The following is a 22,216-nucleotide window of genomic DNA, read 5'->3' on the forward strand; positions in this document are numbered from 1 at the left end:
ACTGATGATATTTTCATGATTCAGGCTCATGGCAAGGACAACCTTCACTCTTGCCTCAGTAACTTCAACACCTGCCCCCAAAACCAATTCACCTGGTCATTTTCAACACAATGAGCCACCTTCCTAGATGTTGACCTCCACCTCTCGGATCACTCCATAAATATGTCCTTATATATCTAGCATGCCAAACAGCATCAGTAATTTCACTTTAGCAGCTGCCACCCATTCTATACCTATAAGTCTCTTTCTTTACATGCCACACCAGCTGTTGATGTCACAACTGCAGTGAGAAGCAGAAGTTGTCAAAATTGCCAATAATCCTGCCAGAACTTTTACTGATAGAGAAAATCATATCCAGCACATCCATAAATGTATCCTGGTACCAACTGACTGCCATGCCATCCTCCATGACTGCTACCACTTGGCCAAGTAGCTCCTCAGTTGGCATCATGAGGCTGAGTGCACCCCATTCCAATCCTCTCACCAAGGAAACATTCTTGGCAGTATAGGGAATTGAAGATGGGTCCTCTGCACAGCAGTCAGACACATTGATCAGTCAGTTTCCTCAAGTACTGTGTAGCACTCTATGTGGGCCCAACAGGTAACTGACTGTTTACTCACATGAATGGAACTGCTAAACTCTGACAAACCAAAAATTAGACCATCCAGTTGCCAAATGTCCTGGTCATTACAACAAAACTGACTTTTACAGGTGCTTCACTGTGCATGCCATTTGGATACTTTCATACAGCACATATTTTCTGAAATACAAAGGTGGGATTTGTCTCTCCAGCAAATCCTGCATTCTTGCAATCCCCTTGGCCTAAACCTCCACTAACCTGTTTCCCACTACCTCAACTTACCCTTTCCCTTTTCTTTTCTGCCCACACCACTTCTTCCCCATCCAAATCATGTACTGCCTGCCCCACCACACTTCTTCCTCCTAAGTGAATATTTTCTCTCTCTCCCCTCTCCCCTTTTGCCTGTCCTTCATTTTCAACTTCCTCTCCTTCTCCACCTCCCTTCTCACCTCTCCCCCTTTCTATATCTCTTTAATTCTCTACTGTCTGTAATCCTTTTGTCTTGTTGTACAGCCACTGAGTCATCTACCAAAAGACCTGCCTTTTTCTAACTACTTTATGTCGTTCCCTCCTCCCCACTTGCTTCCTTCCTTACCTCCTCCCCACTTCCATCAGTGCAGGCAACTGCTTTCAATAATGATAATCAGTCTTGTCATGGTCACAGGAGTGTGCATTTGTGAATCTGTGTGGTTGTATGTGCGTGAATGTGTGATCTTTTAGTAGAAAAAAACAAAAGCCCAAAAGTTAGTGTGACGTTGTGGTCAAATTTATACTTTGGCTACTTCTGTAGGTTATGGGTCAGGCACTGCATTTTAGGTCAGAGATCTTGCAAACGCAAACAGATCTCTAGTCTTGCAGTTTGTGGATAGATCTCATTCTATGAAAATTATTAAAGTGCTCTACAAATATTCTATGATAAATCATTTAGTAGCTGGGGCTGTACCGAATGGCTAGCATTCCAAAACAATGAAGATAACTTTGAACTGATAGTAGAATGTCTGATCAACAATAAACCAACATAGAGTAAGGACTAGACTGTTGTCATGAAGTTTTTACTAAATTATAAGCAATCTCAAGCAGACATAAATAATGAATCACTGTCTACAGCTGAAAAATATGATAAACATAAATTTTTAGGCATTTTGATGGATGAATATCTTACATGGAAAGTGCATATTGCTATACATGTAAAAATATTAGCTACAATATTTATTTACTAAAAGTGTCACAAACATAATAACTTATGCTGTTCTTAAATAAATATAATATGGATTAATCCACTTTCATTTGTAATCTGGGGCTAAAATTTGTGGTGAAGCACACACTGTCTACAAGGGGACTGCAAAAAGTAAGTTACACATTATAATGCAGGCCACGTAACTTTTATTGAATGCTTCACTATACTTCATAGTGATAATAATAATAATAATGGCATGTGACGAGGGCCTCCCGTTGGGTAGACCACTCGCCTGGTGCAAGTCTTTCGATTTGACGCCACTTCGGTGACTTGCGCATCAATGGGGATGAAATGATGATGATGAGGACAACACAACACCCAGTCCCTGAGCGGAGAAAATCTCTGACCCAACTGGGAACCGAACCCGGGCCCTTAGGATTGACAGTCTGTTGTGCTGACCACTCAGTTACTGGGGGTGATAGAGATATCTGACACTATTTTTCAACATAGTCTCCAAGTCTCAGTAAACAATAGTTGGAATGTTCTACCAATATTCAGTTAATCAATGATAGAAATCTGCCACTGGTCACAAAGCCATTCGATAACCAATGTGTGAATACCCTCATTATCATAAAACCTGCAGTTCATGGTAACTGGTTCCTCTGTTTTATGGGCATTGTCATCTATGGTTGATGTTGATGGTCTTCTTCTCACTTGGTATCACCCACATTTGTGTGGCCTAGGTCAAACTGCTGGCACATTTCACTATGGATGGGTGTGACATTGCGTTTGATCCATGTATCGCCAAGAATTTCATGGTGAATCTGTGTACAATTCAGATGTTTTGCCCACAAGGATGACACTGTTCTGCATATTTCAACTTTGGAGTATGTTTCAAGTTGCTGCATTATTCACTCCCACACTGTGATACACCTGTTGTCTATACCACAGTATAACTGAGTCTGCAGGAAACCCTGAACATGCACTCTCTTCTGACAATGCATCATTCTTGCTGCACATTGGTCTTAGCATGGGATGACATATGTAACTTACTTTTTGAGATACCCTCATAAATGGATAGAATATCCAGGCTTCAGGCAAGAGAAATTAGGATAATTCCTAATATAAATAAAATCAGTCCTGTAGGGACCACTTTGTCAGCTATAATATGAGGTTCACTCAAAAAATTTCAGAAGATTCGTAATTTCATGCCAGCGATGTGTTGGAGCAAAATGAGGTTGGCATCCCTGCACACACCTGTGTTTAATGTGTAACTGCCAGACGCTTCATTGCTACATGTCTGTTAGTTTCTGTTCAGTACTGTATTGAGTAAAACACTGTGTCACACACTTTGTGAATTTCAAGATGGCAGAATTAGGGAGCAACATGTCTGCATTAAATCTTGTGTGGAATTCAAGAAAATCTTTACAGAGACACAGAAAAATGATGCACCAAGCATACAGTAATGAGTGCTTAAGCCATACTCAGTGTTACAAATGGCTCAAACAGTTTACAAATTGCTGGATGGAAGTTAAAGATGAACCTCTTTCAGGACACCCTTTGATGTCTACTGACGATGTTCATGTCAGGGTTGTCAACAGAATCATGTGGCCAGTCGATCACTGACCGTCCAAGAGATTGCAGATTGCAGTTGGATCGTGTCATGAAATCCTGACACAGCAGCATGGAGTGCATCAAGTTGCCACCACTTTTGCCCCACAGCTCATGAGTCAAGACCAGAAAGACCATCACCTCGCTATCTGTGAAGACATTTTGGATTGTGTAAATGAGAACAAGATATTACTTAAGAGAATCATAACTGGTAATGAGCTGTGGTCTACAGTTATGATGTTGAGACCAAGGTTCAATCTTCACAAAGGGTGAGGAAAGGCTCTCTAAAATGTCAGGTCAGGTCAAATGTAAAAGCCATACTGATAGTTTTCTTTGGCTTTGAAGGATTAGTTCATAATGAATTCATTCCACAGGGACAACTGTTAATCAATGATTCTATCAGGACATGTTGTGATGCCTGCAAGAAAATGTGAGAAGGAAATGGCCTAAATGTGGTGAGACAATTCACGGCTCTTGCATCACAATAATGCACCCAGATCTTCATCCCTGTTGGTGTGGGACTAGAGCACAAAAAACGAAATCACTATGCTGCCTCATCCTCTGTACTCTCCGGACATGCCCCCTGCAGACTTTTTTTCATTTCCAAAGCTGAAAAGCCCCTTGCAAGGATGAAGATTCGCAACGATACACAAGCTAAAAGAAAATCGCAGATGGCGCTTCGCATGAACCAACAAATGGTGTACCAAGACTGCTTCTTGAAGTGGAAATGACATTGGGAGTGGTGTACCAATTGTGGAGGAGAGTATTTTGAAGGAGATGATGCACAATAAATAATAGGTAAGTGAAGAAAAATTTTGTGGACAAAGTTCCGGAATTTTTTGAACAGACCTCGCATACTGATTGTGTATGCATCATATGTGCTTAAGACAATTACGTTTGTAAAAAAGAATGAAACATTGAGCATAATGAATTGTATTTATTTTTATTTATCCATCCATGGACAATAAATATTGTACGGATGTTGTCCAATGTACATGTAAGTTTATGGGAAACAATTTGTGCCAAAGGAACATAAAAATTTTTACATTAAGTAGTACAAAGAATAATACATACAAAAATGTACAAAAAAATGTACAAAGAATAATACTTGGTCATACTAAACACAGTAATACAACTTTTTATACTTGTATACTAACAGTATTGTAATTCATTAATTAAAACTTCTGGGCTGAATTGCCGTGGTTCATATATAAAGCTTCTTCTCCTTCCTGACATTTCGTTGCCGGCTGCGGGCAACATCTTCTCAGAAGATCACTTCAGAAGATGTTGCCCACAGCCGGCAACAAAATGTCAGGAAGGAGAAGAAGTTTTATATATGGACCACGGTAATTCAGCCTGGAAGTTTCAATTAATGAAGACACCGGCCGTGAAAGCTTAGACGCTATGATTAGTATTGTAACTGCATAGTCTGTCTGCCCTAAGGCTTCACTTTTGTCTTCCCTAAACAGGAAGACCTTATATTCACTACAATAATTCAGTAAAGATTTTACCACACTCAGCAGCTGTCCATCAGATATACAAAATTAACAGAAACTTTAGGGGATGAAAGCCAAGTGTTTTCAGTTTTGCCTTAATATAAACATTATCAGAATTGTTTATTGGCCTAAATAGTCATTTACTGCGTAAAAACATTGTTCAAGTAGAAACTGATTAAATTCTACTTTAAATCTGTTTGCATCTTCTAACTTTTTGATGTTATCTGGCAGTATGTTCTAAGAGTTTTGTACCAATAAGGCTCACATGCCTTTGTGTTTGTGTTCTTTTTGTTCACTGAGTATGGAATGCTGTGCTGTTTCAAGCATTGTAGTTACCCAAGTCGGCATTTGTTTGAAAATCTGCAAGGCGGGCCCTAACTTATAAAACACATTTGTATATATATAAGGGAGGTATTGTTAGAACTTTAAGCCTGTTGAATAAGGGTTTGCATTGTGTCTGTGGATGGTTGTGTGTTATTATTTGGATAACCCTCTTCTCTGACAGAAATATTTGTTTTAGACGGCAAGTGGTGGAACCCCAAAATATTATTCCGTATGTTGCTAGAGACTGAAAATAGCCAAAATATGCCATAGCCAATGTATGCCATCCTGGCACCCTCTGCAGTACAGACATCTGTAATAATTCTAAGAGCAAAACAGGCTGAGTTAAATTTGTGCACAAGTTTCATTACATGGTCATTAAAATTAAGATTATCATCTACATGAATCCCCAGCAATTTTGTTGATGCCACTCTGTCTATGGCCTTGTTACCCAACAACAGATCAAGTTTTACATTTTAACATATTTTCCCAAACTGCATATAATTTGTTATTTGCATTTAATGTCAACAGGTTTGCATTGAGCCAAGTGTGAACATTCTTTATTACTTGATCAGTAGTTGTTTGCAGCATTTGCTTTTGTGCACCTATTATCACACTAGTGTCATCTGTATGGCCTCTGCTGCTCCATCTGAGGTCTGAAAGTCATTTATGTAGACAAGGAACAATAAGGGACCTAGAATACTGCCTTGCGGCACTCCTATTTCTACTTTTTTTGCATCTGACACTAAATATATTTTGTGGTTGGAATAATCTGACATCAGTCCTACAATCTGTGTTCTGTTCTGTAGGTATGATTCAAACCACTTTTTCCCTGTCCCATGAATACCTAATGCTTCCAGTTTTTCTAAAAGAATGCCATGATTGACAGTGTCAAATGCTTTGGAGAGATCTAAATTTATTCCTACTATGCTGTTGCCTTTTTCTAGATTTTTGATTATTTGTTCAGTGTAGCACATTAGTGCTGTTTCTGTATTTTTACCTGCCTGGAAGCCATGCTGATTTCTATTTAGTAACTTATGGTCATTTAAATATTTGTTGATTCTGTGCTTCCTTAATTTTTCTTTTATTTTGGAAAATACTGGAAGGAGCGATATTGGCCAATAGTTTTCTACCTTATGCTTGTTGCCATTTTTGAATAATGGGGCTTCACTTTTGACATTTTCATCCTTTCTGGAAACACTCCTTCACTAAATGATACTTTGACTATGTATGCCAGGGGCCTTGCGATTTGTGCAGCTGTCATTGTTATAATATAAACAGGCACCTCATCTAATCCTGTTGACATTTTAGGTTTCAAGCACTTTATTACTTTGAACACTTCATGTTTTCATGTTCATTTGTTGGTTCTATCCTCATGCTAAAAGCAGATTTTGGAAATTCAGGTTTTTCTTGGTTTGTAAATTTTGAGCTTAATGAAGTTGTTGCATTTATGAAATAATTGTTGATGTATTTGGCAAATCTTGTTTTTTAATATTGATACTTTCTGTGTTTTTGAGAATGATGTCCTGATCTTGGCATCTCTTTCCTTTTTCAGTCTTCGCAATACACCATATGGCTTTTGATTTGTTACCAGGCTGTCTTATTAACTTGTCATTACTCATAAATTTTGCCTTGGCAATAACTTTTCGATGTACCCTCTTGTAATTCTTAACATATTCTATGAACTGTGGATCTGTAGATGTATTCAATTTTGAATTTAATCTCTTTAGAGTTCCACAAGAAGTTTTGATGCCAGCTGTGATCCAAGAACTTGGCTTTGTATTGTGAACTGATGTGATTCTTGACAGCTTCTTTGGAAAGCACATTTTGAAATATCCCATGAAAATTGAAGAAAAAGTGTTTTATGCATCATTTGTATTTGTTAGGGACAGTACGTCTGCCAAGGACTCACTAGTTAGGATATTTGTAAATTCTACACAGTTTTCAGTGGAAAATTTTCTGTTATACCTGAAGTACACTTTTTTTCCTTGCAGTGACATTGAAGGAAATTTGAGGATAAGAGCATTATGGTCTGATAATCCCAAATCAGTATTTGTTACTTCTACTTCTGTGGATTGCATATTTGGATTGGATTGGATTGTGTGGGGGAAGAGACCAAACAGCGAGGTCATTGGTCTCATCGGAGTAGGGAAAGACGGGGAAGGAAATCGGCCGTGCCCTTTCAAAGGACCCATCCCGGCATTTGCCTGGAGAGATTTAGGGAAATCACAGAAAACCTAAAACAGGATGGCCGGACATGGGATTGAACCGTTGTCCTCCCGTGGATTGTATATTTGAAAATATATTATCTACAAGGCTTTTTGTATTAAATGTTATTCTTGTGGGTTCGTGTATGTGTGGATACAGATTGAAACTACATAATAGATTTAGGAATAAATTATTTAGCCTACTTTCATTCATAAGATTTATGTTGAAATTCCCATACACAACTACAATGGCCCCTTCAGTAAAAAGAATGTTAAGCAGTGTTTCTAATTGGTTAATGAATATGTCTGCATCCCAGTAGGTGGTCTGTATATTGCTATGACTATGACTTTTCCCTGTATTTCATACAACTGTATGGATGACTTTCACACTCAATGATTCAGCTTCACACCTTCTTTTGCACCTTATACTTGGTTTAGTAAAGATACATACATCTCTGTTTTTGGCGTTTTTTGTACAGTACTGACTTGCCAACTTATATGGATGAATATTAATGATACTTAGTTCAAAACTTCTGCACCAATGTTCCATGATGCACATTCAGTCAATGTTTGCACCATTCCTTGCTACCTGAAGTTCCAGTGACTTATTTCTAAGGCACTGAATGTTAGGCTTAAAATCTGCAGGTGACTAGGGTGAAAACTGGTTACAGTTTTATTTATGTTTTGTGCTGTCATATTTGTTCCTGTGTCCTGGTGAGATACCAAAACTCCTTGAGAATGACAGGTTTCCTGCACCTCTTGGGACGTACCTGTACACTGGACTGCGGAGAGTTGCTTGTCGCTGCTATTGGTGCTGCTGCTAACGCACTTAATACTGCCAGATGGTGATGCTGTTTCTGACACTTCCAATGCTGGTTTTGCCACTATTGCTGTGCTTTCTTGTGAACTTGGAGTCTTCTCGTTTTTCTTGTTTTCATCTAAAATAATATTTGGATGGTGAGGAACTGTAGTTCTCTTGTCGTTCAAATTGCTGTCCACTGTTCTTTCTGTCAGCACTTTATCTTTTTTTAAATGCTTTGCTGGTGCTGTTGATGGTTTTAATACTTTTACTTCTTTTTTCAGTGCTTCTGTTATGGAGTCTGGTGATGTTTATGCAATTATCATTCTGGTTTTGAATTTCTTTTGGAGGTTTTATATTTCCTGGGTTACCAGGTTTGCCAAATATTCTTTCCCCAAGCCATTCAGGTGAAGCCTGTGTTGTATGTGGAATCTACATCCAAAATTGCTTCTATCAACACATTTAACTTTTTTAAAATGTCTGCAAATTTTTTCAAACTGATTGTTGGCACTTTTTATTTCCATATTAACACATGACCATCTTACAAGATCATAGCGATGTGGAACATTGACCATTACTATGTTCGCGTGAGTGAGGTTTCTCAGGCACTGTTTAAGATCGCGCATGACACTCTCCATTTCATTTCTGTAGACATCGCTTGCGCCTCCCAGAAATACAACAAAGTACCTGAACATGTACCAGATGTGATTATCATCGATGTTTATATTCACTCAAATTCTTCTAGGCTCGGTGGCAAATGTTTATGTAACAGTTCCTAAAGTGCTAATTGTTATATTTATGGAAATATATCACTGTTGTAAAAGTACAAAAAATTATGATGTTCAAGACTGTACAGCATTATGGGCAAATAAAGATTATTTTTATTGTCATTTTTATTAAAGATTAATTACTAATTTTATTGGTCTCAGTTACACAAAAAAATAGAAGAATCATAATAATCAATTATTAACACAGTCAGCAGAATTATTTTCTTATGGCTGCTGCTCTCCATTAACACTTGTCTTGAGTTGTTCTACATTTCTGAAGTTCTCTTTAATTATGAGTTATAGATAACTAGTGTGTTTGCATTGAAATTTTGTTTCACTTGATCTTATTGGTACCTATTACATCTCAAAAATTCAAAACGCATTTCTACTAGCAACCTACAGGAAAAGCATTATGAAACAACAGCTACACATAATTGGAAGTTTTCAGGTTACAGATTTCTTCATTTGATAAAACAGAGGAAAAGGCTAGGAAAATGAGGCTATTTACAAAATACAAGGACTGATTTTTCTTTTTTCCTCCAACTTCTGATAGGCATTAATAAAAGACAAGTGTTTATAAAAAATTGAAAGTCTTTGCAAATTTTAGTAATACAATACTATGGCCTTGTAATTATGATAACTAGTAAAGTCTTCAGATTCAAGGAGACACTGCTAGGTGTGATAGCAGAGAAACTAAAAATGTAAGACCAGCAGCAAACAGTATTTGAGAGCCTGAGGTATCCTCAGATCATAGAAAGTGAAATAATTACTCTGCACTGCATTTGCCATTCAGCAGATTCTTGGTCAGATTCAGCTTACAGAATCAGCTACTCAAGTTTCTTTTTCGGTCTGTCAACCACTTTATTTCTGCTTTGTTTGAGCCAGAAAAATATATGTGTATAATCTACTTGAGTGGATGCGTGTACTGTTATGCACACACACACACACACACACACACACACACACACACACACACACACACACACACACACACACTTTTTTTGAGAATATGTAGCGCATACCTTTAGACATTGGGGACAACATGTGCAAACATACACTGACAGCACCAGCACTATAACCAGCAAGTGTCACGCTATCTGGATCCCCACCAAATGCAGCAATGTTCTGCTGCACCCATCTGAGAGCCATCACTTGATCCTTAAATCCATTATTTCCAGGAAGAACTGAGTCTCCGGTGCTCAGGAATCCTGCAGCATAATCATTAATTTATGAAATCATTTAAGAAGTGTATTTTGTAGAGTCTACATTATTGTCTTATGGGATACAATCTGAACTAAGGAATAGTAAAATTATTTTTCATAATACTATCTGATCTTACAAGTATGAATGAAATAAACAGTAGTCTCTTCAACATAATTCCAAAACATCCCATAGCCTCTGTTCCTGTAACCAAAACACTACTAATTTTCTCCATTGCCTTTAGACAACATCTGTTCCATTCCCACCAGACTCCTGGTTTGCTACTGTTGATGTTGCGCATGCATACGGACCAACATCCAGCACTATAATGGTTTTGCTGTCATGGGACATCAAATTCATCACCTCCTTAATCCTTCCAGCCAGTCAAGATCTGACTTATACTTATTTCAATAATCTTTATTTTATGCACATGTTTCCCTATTAAATCACTGGTTTCCGAAAATTAGGTATTTCAATCTATAAAGAACAGGTATATAGTTTGAAGCATTGCCTAGCACATTTTTCTACAGTGTTAGGAGTTAATGCATTCATTTCATTTACATACCCAAAGCTCCAAGCCTGTAGTTGAGTGTCACCAGAACTATGTCTTCATCCATTAGGTACTGTGGACCAAACAAGTCACTGGTGCCTCTGTAGACGTAAAAACCACCAGGGTGAAGGAAAATCATCACTGGTCTCTTAGGATTGCCTGTTCTATCTGACAACTGGTATAATGATTCATACATGAAATTTGACAAAGAGCTAAATGGAAATTCTTTTTAATGAATAACAGTGTAATGTAATTATCACAAGATAGAGAAATGTGATAACTTATTTGGTTTATGTATTTGGTTACTAGATTCTGCAAATATTTGAACAAATATTTTAAGAACTGTTGGTTTGCAGCATTACGTACATAATTTCTGATTGTAACAATGATGACAGTTTACAACACACAATATACTTATACAACAAAAATATGAAATAAGTTATACACTGAAGCACCAAAGAAACTGGTGTAGGCATGCGTATTCAAATACAGAGATATGCAAACAGGCAGAATACGGCACTGTGGTCAGCAACACCTAAATAAAACAACAAGTGTCTGGTGCAGTCGTTAGAATGGTTACAGCTGCTACAATGACAACTTATCAAGATTTAAGTGAGTTTGAACATGGTGTTATAATCAGCACGCAAGCGACAGGACACAATATCTCCGAGCCAGCGATGAAGTGGGGATTTTCCTGTATGAACATTTCAAGGGTGAACCACAAATATTAGAAATCCGGTAAAACATCAAATATCCGACATCGCTGTGGCTGGAAAAAGATCCTGCAAGAACAGGACTGATGATGACTGAAGAGAATCATCCAACATGACAGAAGCACAACCCTTTCACAAATTGCTGCAGATTTCAATGATGGGCCATCAAAAAGTGTCAGCATGCGAACCACTCAACGAAACCTTATCAATAATGGGTTTTTGGAGCTGAAGGCCCACTTGTGTACCCCTGATAACTGCATGACACAAAGCTCTATACCTCACCTGGACCTGTCAACATCAACATTGCACTGTTGATGGATGGAAACATGTTGCTTGGTCAGACAAGTCTCATTTCAAATTGCATCAAGTGGATGGAGACAACCTCATGAATCCATGGACCCTGCCTGTCAGCAAGAGACTGTTCAAGCTGGTGGAGGCTCTGTAAAGGTGTGGGGCACGTGCAATTGGCGTTATATGGGACCCCTGATATGTCTAGATACAACTCTTGACTGGTGATATGTACATAAGCATCCTGTCTGATCACTTGCATCCATTCATGTCCATTGCGCATTCCAACAGACTTGGGCAATTCCAACAGGACAATGCAACACCCTACACATCCAGAATTGCTACGGAGTGGCTCCAGTAACACTCTTCTGAGTTTAAAACTTCCACTGGCCACCAAACTCCCTAGACATGAACATTATTGAGCATATCTGGGGTGCCTTTAAATGTGATCTTACAGATTTGTGAACAGCCCTGCAGGATTCATGGTGTCAATTCCTCCCAGCACTAATTCAGACATTAGCTGCATCCATGGCACATTGTGTTGTGACACTTCTGCATGCTCACGGAGATCCTACATAATATAAGGCAGGTGGGCCAGTTTCTTTGGTTCTTCAGTGTATATGTAGACATGGCTTTATGCAGAGTTTCAAAATCAGACAAAAATATTGGCAAGATATTTTGCATCAGCATGGAACAAAAATTATTTTCTGTGCAAAACAGGCTACTGTTGCAATCTCTTGTGACACAGATTTCTTCTTTGTTTGTTTAACTGTCAATAATATCTGTAAGACAGGAAGCAAAAAGGATCCTCTTGTTAGAGAAGTAAAATTTTCAGTATAAGAAAAAACGTTTGATAACATCTAATATATCCATTTTTATTTTTTGTATGTATTATAATAATTTACTTCATACTGTGCATGCTTATATACGTTTCAAAGTTGTTTGAATCCAATGAAGTCAATAATGCTATTGAAAGCAATTGATGTCAGTCTTCTGAAAATGGACATCTTGTTGTTATGGGGAAATAACATTGGCCTGACAAGAGCCCACTTTTCAAAATCTCGCAGCTGTGTATGTAATGCTTCACAAAATAATATATCTCCTAAATTTTAGAGGCATTTTGAGGTGCTCAGAGTAGCTTTGTACAAAAGAAGAACATTTTGTGATTCCAGTAATGCCAAACTAGATAAGTGGTCCCTTTTTGTACAATAGTTATAAATTCCTACTAACATTGCCAATTTGCAGTTGACCATAACAAAGAATAAAAATGCCAACATTCTGACAAAACAGCAGCACTCGGTTCAGCAACCGCTCTCAATTAGGGGCCAGTTTACTTGGTTTTAAATTTATGTACACTGCAATATGCTATAGGTCTAAAGGAATTAACAACATGATGTGTAATGTTAACTTTAAAAAATGCTACACCATTTGACAAATGACATCATAAGGGTAATATATACGCAGAACTGGTTTCTAAAATACTTCAAAATAAACAATGGTAATAAAGTTAAATTTTAAAACACATTATCTCAAAACACCTCTTTCCCATCATAAATATTCAACCTCTCATTACTCACTCAGATTTAGAGGCAGAAATTTATTTCTTTTTTTTACATACTGTACAGAATTTAATGCTGAATGTAAAAAATTATAGTAACTTAAATCCAAAGTGTTTGACAAGAGATCCCTTTTCGCTTCCTGTCTCACATATTAAGTGATCAATAAATTTAATAGAGAGAAAATAGACTGTCATCATCAAAAATTTATACCAGTACATCTGTTTTGCCTGTAGTTGTTTCTTTTTCTATTTGTAGTGTTATATTTGTATAACTGTATAGGGTTTAGATGTTCTATATCGAATGATGAGATATTCCTTTGTCACTGGCTATTTCTTTCCACCTGATCAAAAGTACCATCAAATCCTATATATCCAAAGTGAAGTGGGTTTCATTAAGAAATTGACTGTGCTGCTCAATCACATTTGGAGAAGTAAAAATATTATAAACATTTTGCATATTTAATCAGTATATTACTGTGTTAATTATGCATATAAAAACATCACTAACTCATCATTCAGACGAGGCACTGTGCAGTGGCCTGCCACTTGAAAAAAAAAAAAAAAAAAATTCAACATTCGTTCTTTCATTCATTCATGTATCATGTTTCACAGGCCCCATCAAGAAGGAAAACCTTCAGAAAGGTGGAAAAAGTCAAGGCACACATTAACAAAAGACAACGAAATTGTAGGAACTCTGTACTCTGTACCAACAATAAACTATCATTATGCTACTTAATGTTACTAACACTAACACAATTTAAATTTAATCAAGTAAAGAAAACTGAACCTCTGTAAAAGGCTGCTTGCCCCTGAGCTGTACTGTAGAGCTGCTGGTTATCTACTATTAGTACCTTAATATTTACATGATAAGAATGTTTTTTAATTTTTTTTATTTTTGTAAATATGTATCTGCATAAGTATGATAAATACTGAGTCCTACTTAGAGTTCATTACTAATTGTCCTGTGTTTTTACAATGAACATTGTCACGTAGTCAACAGAAATTTCCATCCTCTTAATCTAGATATTCAGTTAATTCATATGAAGGGTGCCTAATGAGGCATGTTTTTAATTTTCTCTGAACTGGTAAAGATTCCACTTTTTTTCTTTATGTTGGATCAGAGCATCTTGTCAGAACATTTATATGCTTTATAAAATAGTTTCTAAAACCAAACAACTACCATGTACAAATAATCTGTGGGAATGCAGCTGGGAGATGTCATCGACAACTGAAGTGGCAGTTTTCGACAATGTAACCTGACTGCATTCTTGTAAGTTACCTGTACCATTGTATATATGAGGAGAAACTCAGGTCGAACTACTTTGTAATCCCTCACGTTATCTCAGCTTGACTGACTAGTGTTGTATCTATTCCCGGGTGCTTTGCAGAGTTCTTGTTTCCATTTTATGCAAAATTTTCAACAACTGGCCCAACAGACTTCTTCAGGTGCTGCGAGTTCTGTTGTTATGTACACTGTAGTCTGGACTCCAATCAGAGTGAGGACTATTGTTGGTCTCATCTTGTTGCTTATAACCGTGCTTGATTCCCAATGCCAACTATGATGCTCTTTTGTTTTCCAGAGCTTGCACTAATATTCCATGAAATGCAAATTCTGTCAGTGTCTTCCAAATCTGGATGGTGTGGTGGCCAGTGAGATCTTAATAAATAGAGTGCTGGATCCAAAGGTTTATTTAAATTGACATCTCCACCCCTGTTTTTATTTAGGTTTTCTGACCTTTATTTCTATTTACTCCTTAATTATGCATCCCTGAAACTTGGCTTTTGCACCACAATACTGGTCTCATTGTATTTCATTTCGTTTTTCATATGAGACAGCGCTTGGGGACAGCTGACTTACTTGGTAATTTTTGTTGGATTGGTCACTGATATTCCTTGCATTTATCCTCAACTGTTCTGACAGTCTGCCGCACGTAACACATGCCTCATTCCCATGGAATTCCAAACACACCCAGCTGTCATTGAGGACTGCCTTGAATAGAATCATGAAATGAAATATGTTGCAACCAGTATCATGGTGCAGATGCCAAGGTTCTGAGACAGCATAATTAAGGATCCTATTGAAATAAAGATGTCAGAAAAAATAATAAACAGGGATGGATGTTTCAGTTTAAATAATAATGACAGTGTGGCACTCAATTCATTAAAAAGTCATCAGCCGTCACATCCACCACAGTTAGAAAACACTGACAGAATTTGCATTTCACGGAATGTCAGAGCGAGCCCTAAAAAACAAAAGAACATGCTTGGCATCAGAAATCAAACCAGCCTGTAAATAGGGAGGAGAGACCAACAATAATTCACAGTCTGATTGGAGTTCAGGTAGCAAGTATACACACCAACAAATTTTGCAGCAGCACAAGAAGATGGCTGGGTCTGTTGTTGACATATTGTTCAAAAATGAAAACACCATGGAAGCATACCAGAAGTACTGCATTAAACAACTACCATGTTTTCATATGCATATTTCTCATAAAACAAGCAGAATGAAATAATAAACCAGAATTATTTATTTATTTATTTATTTATTTATTTTTTTTTTTTTTTACATATCTACAACATCTCGGACTTAGGTTTTTAATAGAACACAATCATTTAGCAGTGACATTTATGAGTGACAGTAGGACTTTGCAGGTCAAATTCTTTTATATTAAAGAAATATTCACAAAACATTATACCTAATGAGAGTTTCAAGTAATATTGGATCATAAAATGCAGTATATAGATGTTTATTGAGGAAAAAGTAAAGTTTTGGAAAACCGAAATCTCATGAGTATTGTAGAGACAAAAACCAGACCTTGTGTCGAAGGTGGGATATGGATGAGAAAATGGTATTGTGGAAACGATGGAATAGTACTTCATAATTAAATTTCTTGACTCCATGAAATAAATGAGAATAAGAGAGGTAAGCAGCCATTTTGTCTGCTGAAGATTGACTATATTTTATGTATTAAATGATATTTCATACAAACAAACCATGTTAATGTATACTCAGTGTCTGCCATGACTGAAATGTACCTTTCACACTTATTTGCTGTAAACAATATCAATCCCAAGAGCAAAACCATTTGTGACTCACAAACTGCATTATTCTCTCAGTAATCTTTGCTAAATCTGGTCTGCACAGCTTTCAGCCAGTCTGTCAAAATACAAAATATTTTAACTAAAGTTTCTCAGTAATGCTGGACCATTCTCATTCATTATTTTACAGATGTTAGTGCATACATTTTCCCACATACCCTGCTATTACCACATAATGCAGCATCACAACTCAGAACAGTACAAAGAATCATTTGGAAACCTGCTTACATGAGTACCAAGATAATTTTATACTGCAGTAAGATGACTCTTTTGGGAACCTAACAACTTCTCTGTGAGAATCAATGATTCATGAGATCCAATAGGCTGCTTGTAGAGAGTGGAATCATTTCAAGAAACCCTTCAAAATATTTCCAAGCTGTTGCTTAAAAAATTAAGGATGTGCTAGTGGCTTATGCAACTGAACAGGCTTTTTTGAACATTAAGTATATAATTCATGATCAAATACAATTAGAGTACATTCTTGGTCTCCAGTCAAAAGTAACAAGCAATAGGGTGTATCCATCCAGACAAGTTTTCCTAGAGTCTATAACTGTAACAGAGGCATTCACTTCCTCTAATCTCTGGAATAATGTCCAAAACTGTAAATGAAATTTCGTCCTATAAGGGAGTTATGCCTGGATTTTATCCATGAATGGAATAGGAAGGTGGTAAAACGATTTTGATTCACGATGTACACTTCTCTTTACGCTTTACGGTGGCTTGCAAAGAAGGAATGTATGTTTAGATATATGTACACACTAATGCTGTCCAGGCAGTCATGTTGCTTTATTCGCCAGCAAATTGCCACGCAGAAAGGGTGTTTACAAAGCTAAGGACGATTTTCTTATACCTGAAAATATTTCTATCATTTATGAGATCCATTTGAGAAACTGTACTCTAGCATCAGGTGAATATTATTCCTGGATCCTCTGTTGTAGCAGTTACAGTATACTACATGCAAGTTTTCAGTTCAGGGGTTTAATGGATTTGTTCCAGAGTTTAACTGTTTCCTGATCAAACCACATTTGCCAAAGTTACTCCATGTTTTTCAAACCTTTTAATATCTGCTCCGGTATTTGAGCTAATATTTCCAGGTACCACACTTTCTTAAGCACCCATTGAACAATAGCTGAAATGTCAGGGGACATACTGGAAATAACAGATTATTATATGAAAGAAATGTTTCCACTGACTTCTTAAATTTAGCGACTTTTTATGCATTTAGAGGGATTCTATTATTATTGAATAAACTTTACTTACGTTGGTTGTATACACATTAAGTAGCAAACAGTCTTCAGACGTTTTGTCAGTGTTTTCTACCTCTGGACACCTTGCTCCATCCTCTGTGGCATCCATAACGCCTTCCCATGGATCTACTGGTTCTGGTGGCTGTAAAATTGGTCTCTGGTGAGAACAAAGAATTATGTATTTACGTGCATATGTAATAACATAGAGACCAACATTTGATAGTTCTGGTTTACGTCGTCACGTTCAACACACTGAACTTGATCTTTGAAAGATGTTTTATCTGGTCATAAAATGTTTACTCTCGTTTAATCTATTTAGTCCAGGTAGACACAACTGCACAGTTGTCAATGGAAAATAAAGAATGGATCACACAATTTGAACATAATAACTTGTAAGTTGTGGCATATACTGCACAATATCAGTACAAGGTTTATGCGCCAACCCAAACGAAAGCTGCTCATCTGATCTTTCAGGCGACGCCTATTGCCGTGAGAAAGAATCGGTTAGTTTCCAATTACGAGAAAAATGACTCTCAAAGCGGAATTTTGTGTGACCATTCGATTGAATGGCCCCAAAGTAATCTAGTGCGATATTCGTTTTATCGATCTTTATTGATAAGAGGAATAAAATGCGAAGAATAACAAGTTCTCCGGCAGTGACTGTGTGGCGGTAGCAGCATGGACCAGGGTAGAGCTGCCTCTGCAGTCTGCTTGGACTACTGGTTGTTGTTCGTGTTATTCTGTCCCTGTTAGCCGGCCGAAGTGGCCGTGCGGTTAAAGGCGCTGCAGTCTGGAACCGCAAGACCGCTACGGTCGCACGTTCGAATCCTGCCTCGGGCATGGATGTTTGTGATGTCCTTAGGTTAGTTAGGTTTAACTAGTTCTAAGTTCTAGGGGACTAATGACCTCAGCAGTTGAGTCCCATAGTGCTCAGAGCCATTTGAACCATTTTTTGTCCCTGTTAACACAGATCGATAAAACGAATGTTGCACTAGGCTAATTTTGGACCGCTCAATCGAATGGCAACATAAAATTCCGCTTTGAAAATTATTCTGCTTCTGTCGGCACTGGGTGTCGCGTGAAAGACTTGATGAGCAGTATTTGTTTGGGCTGACTCTAGTTACACAGTGCAAAACTAAACTGTAAATATCTGCCGAAACATCACAGAAAAAGCTCGTGACGACCCATAGGAGAGACTATCTGTATAATGTCAGCTGAATGTTTAGCTAATTAGTTACAGAGTTACTGGTTTACGTGACAATTTTTTTTCACTTTTTGTGTCTTTCACGCCTGGACCGGTTGTATTTAGGCTCTGTCGACCCAAAGGCTGAACCTATGATTTGGGCCCCAACAGGAGAAATTTTATGATATCATAGGTAACCATCAAAAACAGCATTTATAGCAACTTAGTAATTAAAAGCCTTAAATGTGGTATTTAAATTTTATTTTTTAACTTCACAAGATTTCTGATTTGACGAACTGATGAAACGAAGAAAAGAACTGAAATTATTAAGTTATGCAACACAATTTACTAACATGCTATGGACAATTACGTACATTAAGAAAAATAAGATTCATGTCCAAGCAATATTTAGTATTTCAGTTTCAAAATAACATATTATCAACTATAAATAAACGTTATGCACATACAAGATAACAAATGGAATGTACTAAAGGCACACTTTTACTTGGCCTCTGAGGGGAGGATGATGGGAGCGAAAACTTGCGATCGGTTCGCAACACATTGACTGTTGAGACAAGCCCCGCTCCCGGAGCAGGCAGATTATAGCTTATAAAAGAAACGATCATGTAATGGATTCATGCATCGCAGAAGTGACGCAAAAGTTGATAGCATGCCGCTAGAAGGACACCCTCTTCCCCTTTTTTTAATTTTGAAAATACTAACAATCACTAGGCGTAACAGCGCACACGGATCAACATTATATACACAACGGCTACTTAGTACTTACTACTTACTGTTACGGAGCACAATACTGTTACATAGCTAAGGCTGGCAATGAGCGTATGCTTTCCGGAGTGGCACGAAGTCACCCGACTGCGACCGATCATATAGGGGTCAAATAGAAGCGTGCGACAAGGAACACTCAGGTAAAATTTTACTTATATTTAATTCAGTTCAACACATTCCCTACGCAGAACTAAATGGAAGTTCCAGATAATCTTGTCGTCTAATTGGTTTGGAACCATTCTTCATATTAATGAAGCTGCAATGCTTGTAATTGCTGCTCCCATCATAACGCTGTTACATGGATGCTGACAAATTTTTTGAGTTGTCTCCAAATGCTAGTAATATAATTACTAAGATATAAAATATATAGCGTAAGTATACAATCATGAATTTCTTTCTTTACAAAATTCATTACATTTTGCTCATTTGACTTTTTAATTGCCCACGAAAACGCTCAGGGTGGTTGCATAAACAAGGGTGCAACTAGGCGGGTCCCTGCGGACAAGGAGCCCATTGGCACACAAAGGAAAGTAACGGAAGAAATGAGGAAAAAGTAAGATTAGTTTTTCACTTTTTCTCTTCATAGTAGCCTACAAACTTTTAAGTATTTTATACATATTAAAAAAAGTTTTGCATCACCTCGGTTCCGAGAGTTACGGAACCTGTACAGAAAATTGGAATAGAGATCAACATAAACATCATTTCCACCCTTTTTATTGCTCATGAAAACCACACATTGCATGTTGTACCACCATACAGCGAGACCGTCAGAGGTGGTGGTCCAGATTACTGTACACGCCGGTACCTCTAATACCCAGTAGCACGTCCTCTTGCACTGAAGCTTGCCTGTATTCGTCGTGGAATACTATCCACAAGTTCATCAAGTCATTGATGGTCCAGATTGTCCCACTTCTCAACCGCGATTCGGCGTAGATCCCTCAGAGTGGTTGGTGGATCACGTCGTCTGCCCTTTTCAATCCATCCCATGCATGTTCGATAAGGTTCATGTCTGGAGAACACGCTGGCCACTTTACTCGAGCGATGGCGTTATCCTGAAGGAAGTCATTCACAAGATGTGGACGATGGGGGCGCAAATTGTCGCCCATGAAGGCGAATGCCTTGCCGATATGCTGCCGATATGGTTGTATTATCGGTCGGAGGATGACATTCACATATCGTACAGCCGTTACGGCGCCTTCCTTGACCACCAGCGGCATACGACGGCCCCACATAATGCCACCCCAAAACAGCAGGAACCTCCACCTTGCTGCACTCGCTGGACAGTGTGTCTAAGGCGTTGAGCCTCCAACCACGTCTCCGACAATTGTCTGGTTCAAGGCATATGCGACACTCATCGGTGACGAGAATGTGATGCCAATCCTGAGCGGTCCATTCGGCATGTTGTTGGGCCCATCTGTATCACAGTGCATGGTGTCATCGTTGCAAAGATGGACCTCGCCATGGATGTCAGGAGTGAAGTTGCGCATCATGCAGCCTATTGCGCACAGTTTGAGTCATAACATGACGTCCTGTGGCTGCACGAAAAGCATTATTCAACATGGTGGCGTTGCTGTCAGGGTTTCTCCGAGCCATAATCCGTACGTAGCAGTCATCCACTGTAGTAGTAGTCCTTGGGTGGCCTGTGCAAAGCATGTCATCGATAGTTCCTGTCTCTCTGTATCTCCTCCATGTTCGAATAACATCGCTTTGGTTCACTGCGAGACGCCTGGACACTTCCCTTGTTGAGAGCCCTTCCTGGCACAAGTAACAATGCGGACGCGATCGAAGCGCGGTATTGACCGTCTAGGCATGGTTGAACTACAGACAACACGAGCCGTGTACCTCTTTCCTGGTGGAATGACTGCAACTGATCGGCTGTCGGACCCCCTCCGTCTAATAGGCGCTGCTCATGCAAGGTTGTTTGCACCTTTGGGCGGGTTTAGCGTCATCTCTGAACAGTCAAAAGACTGTGTCTGTGATACAATATCTACAGTCAACGTCGATCTTCAGGAGTTCTTGGAACCGGAGTGATCCAAAACTTTTTTTGATGTGTGTATATTCCTATGTTTCTTCTAATATTTGGTGATGATCCACAACTGACCTTAGATGTTTCTGAAAGAAATGACATAGAGAAACTACAATGAGAACATTGGAGAAAAAATAATTCAGGAGCATAAAAGCAGATGTCGAAGGAAGAAAATAGGTAAATTAGCCATACAGGGACATACTCTGCAGCTGAAAACTACTACGTCCTAGCTGATACATCTCAAGCCGTGGCAGCCACAGCGGATAGGCTACATACGTTATAGACTTAGGATACAGAGGGTACTGCACACACTGACCACCCTACCAACAGAACTGTATAAATCACAGTTTTCATTCTTATTTGTGTACTGCTTATTTATAGAAAAACGAAGCGTACGACAAAATTTAGTGAAAGCGGTGGACAATGTTACATAGTAGTGGCATTTTGCTGAGCTCGTAGCCCTATATTCGTTAGTGTGTGTGCAGTCTGTTTGCTGCATCTTCCATCGTCCTTTGTGTAAATCAGTGGAACATAAATTCGGCGTTCTAATAAAAATGACGTGAGCAGCATTTCCAACCCTGATTACAGTTTTATGAGATCCAAATAC

The 22,216-nt window shown here is 38.3% G+C and overlaps 1 protein-coding gene across 1 annotated transcript in view; it reads right to left on the minus strand.

Moving 5' to 3' along the window:
- The window catches only part of LOC126235996 (esterase E4-like), a 150,415-nt gene that overhangs the window by 85,281 nt on the left and 42,918 nt on the right, over positions 1-22,216 (minus strand). Inside the window, exons 2-4 of the mRNA XM_049944993.1 lie at positions 17,628-17,756; positions 10,725-10,884; positions 9,982-10,167 (exon numbers count right to left, since the gene is read on the minus strand). Coding sequence (XP_049800950.1) covers positions 9,982-10,167; positions 10,725-10,884; positions 17,628-17,756 — 475 coding nt within the window. The remainder of the gene's footprint in view (positions 1-9,981; positions 10,168-10,724; positions 10,885-17,627; positions 17,757-22,216) is intronic.

This window comes from Schistocerca nitens, chromosome 2 (genome assembly GCF_023898315.1).
Source record: "Schistocerca nitens isolate TAMUIC-IGC-003100 chromosome 2, iqSchNite1.1, whole genome shotgun sequence".
In the NCBI taxonomy this organism is placed as follows: domain Eukaryota; kingdom Metazoa; phylum Arthropoda; class Insecta; order Orthoptera; family Acrididae; genus Schistocerca; species Schistocerca nitens.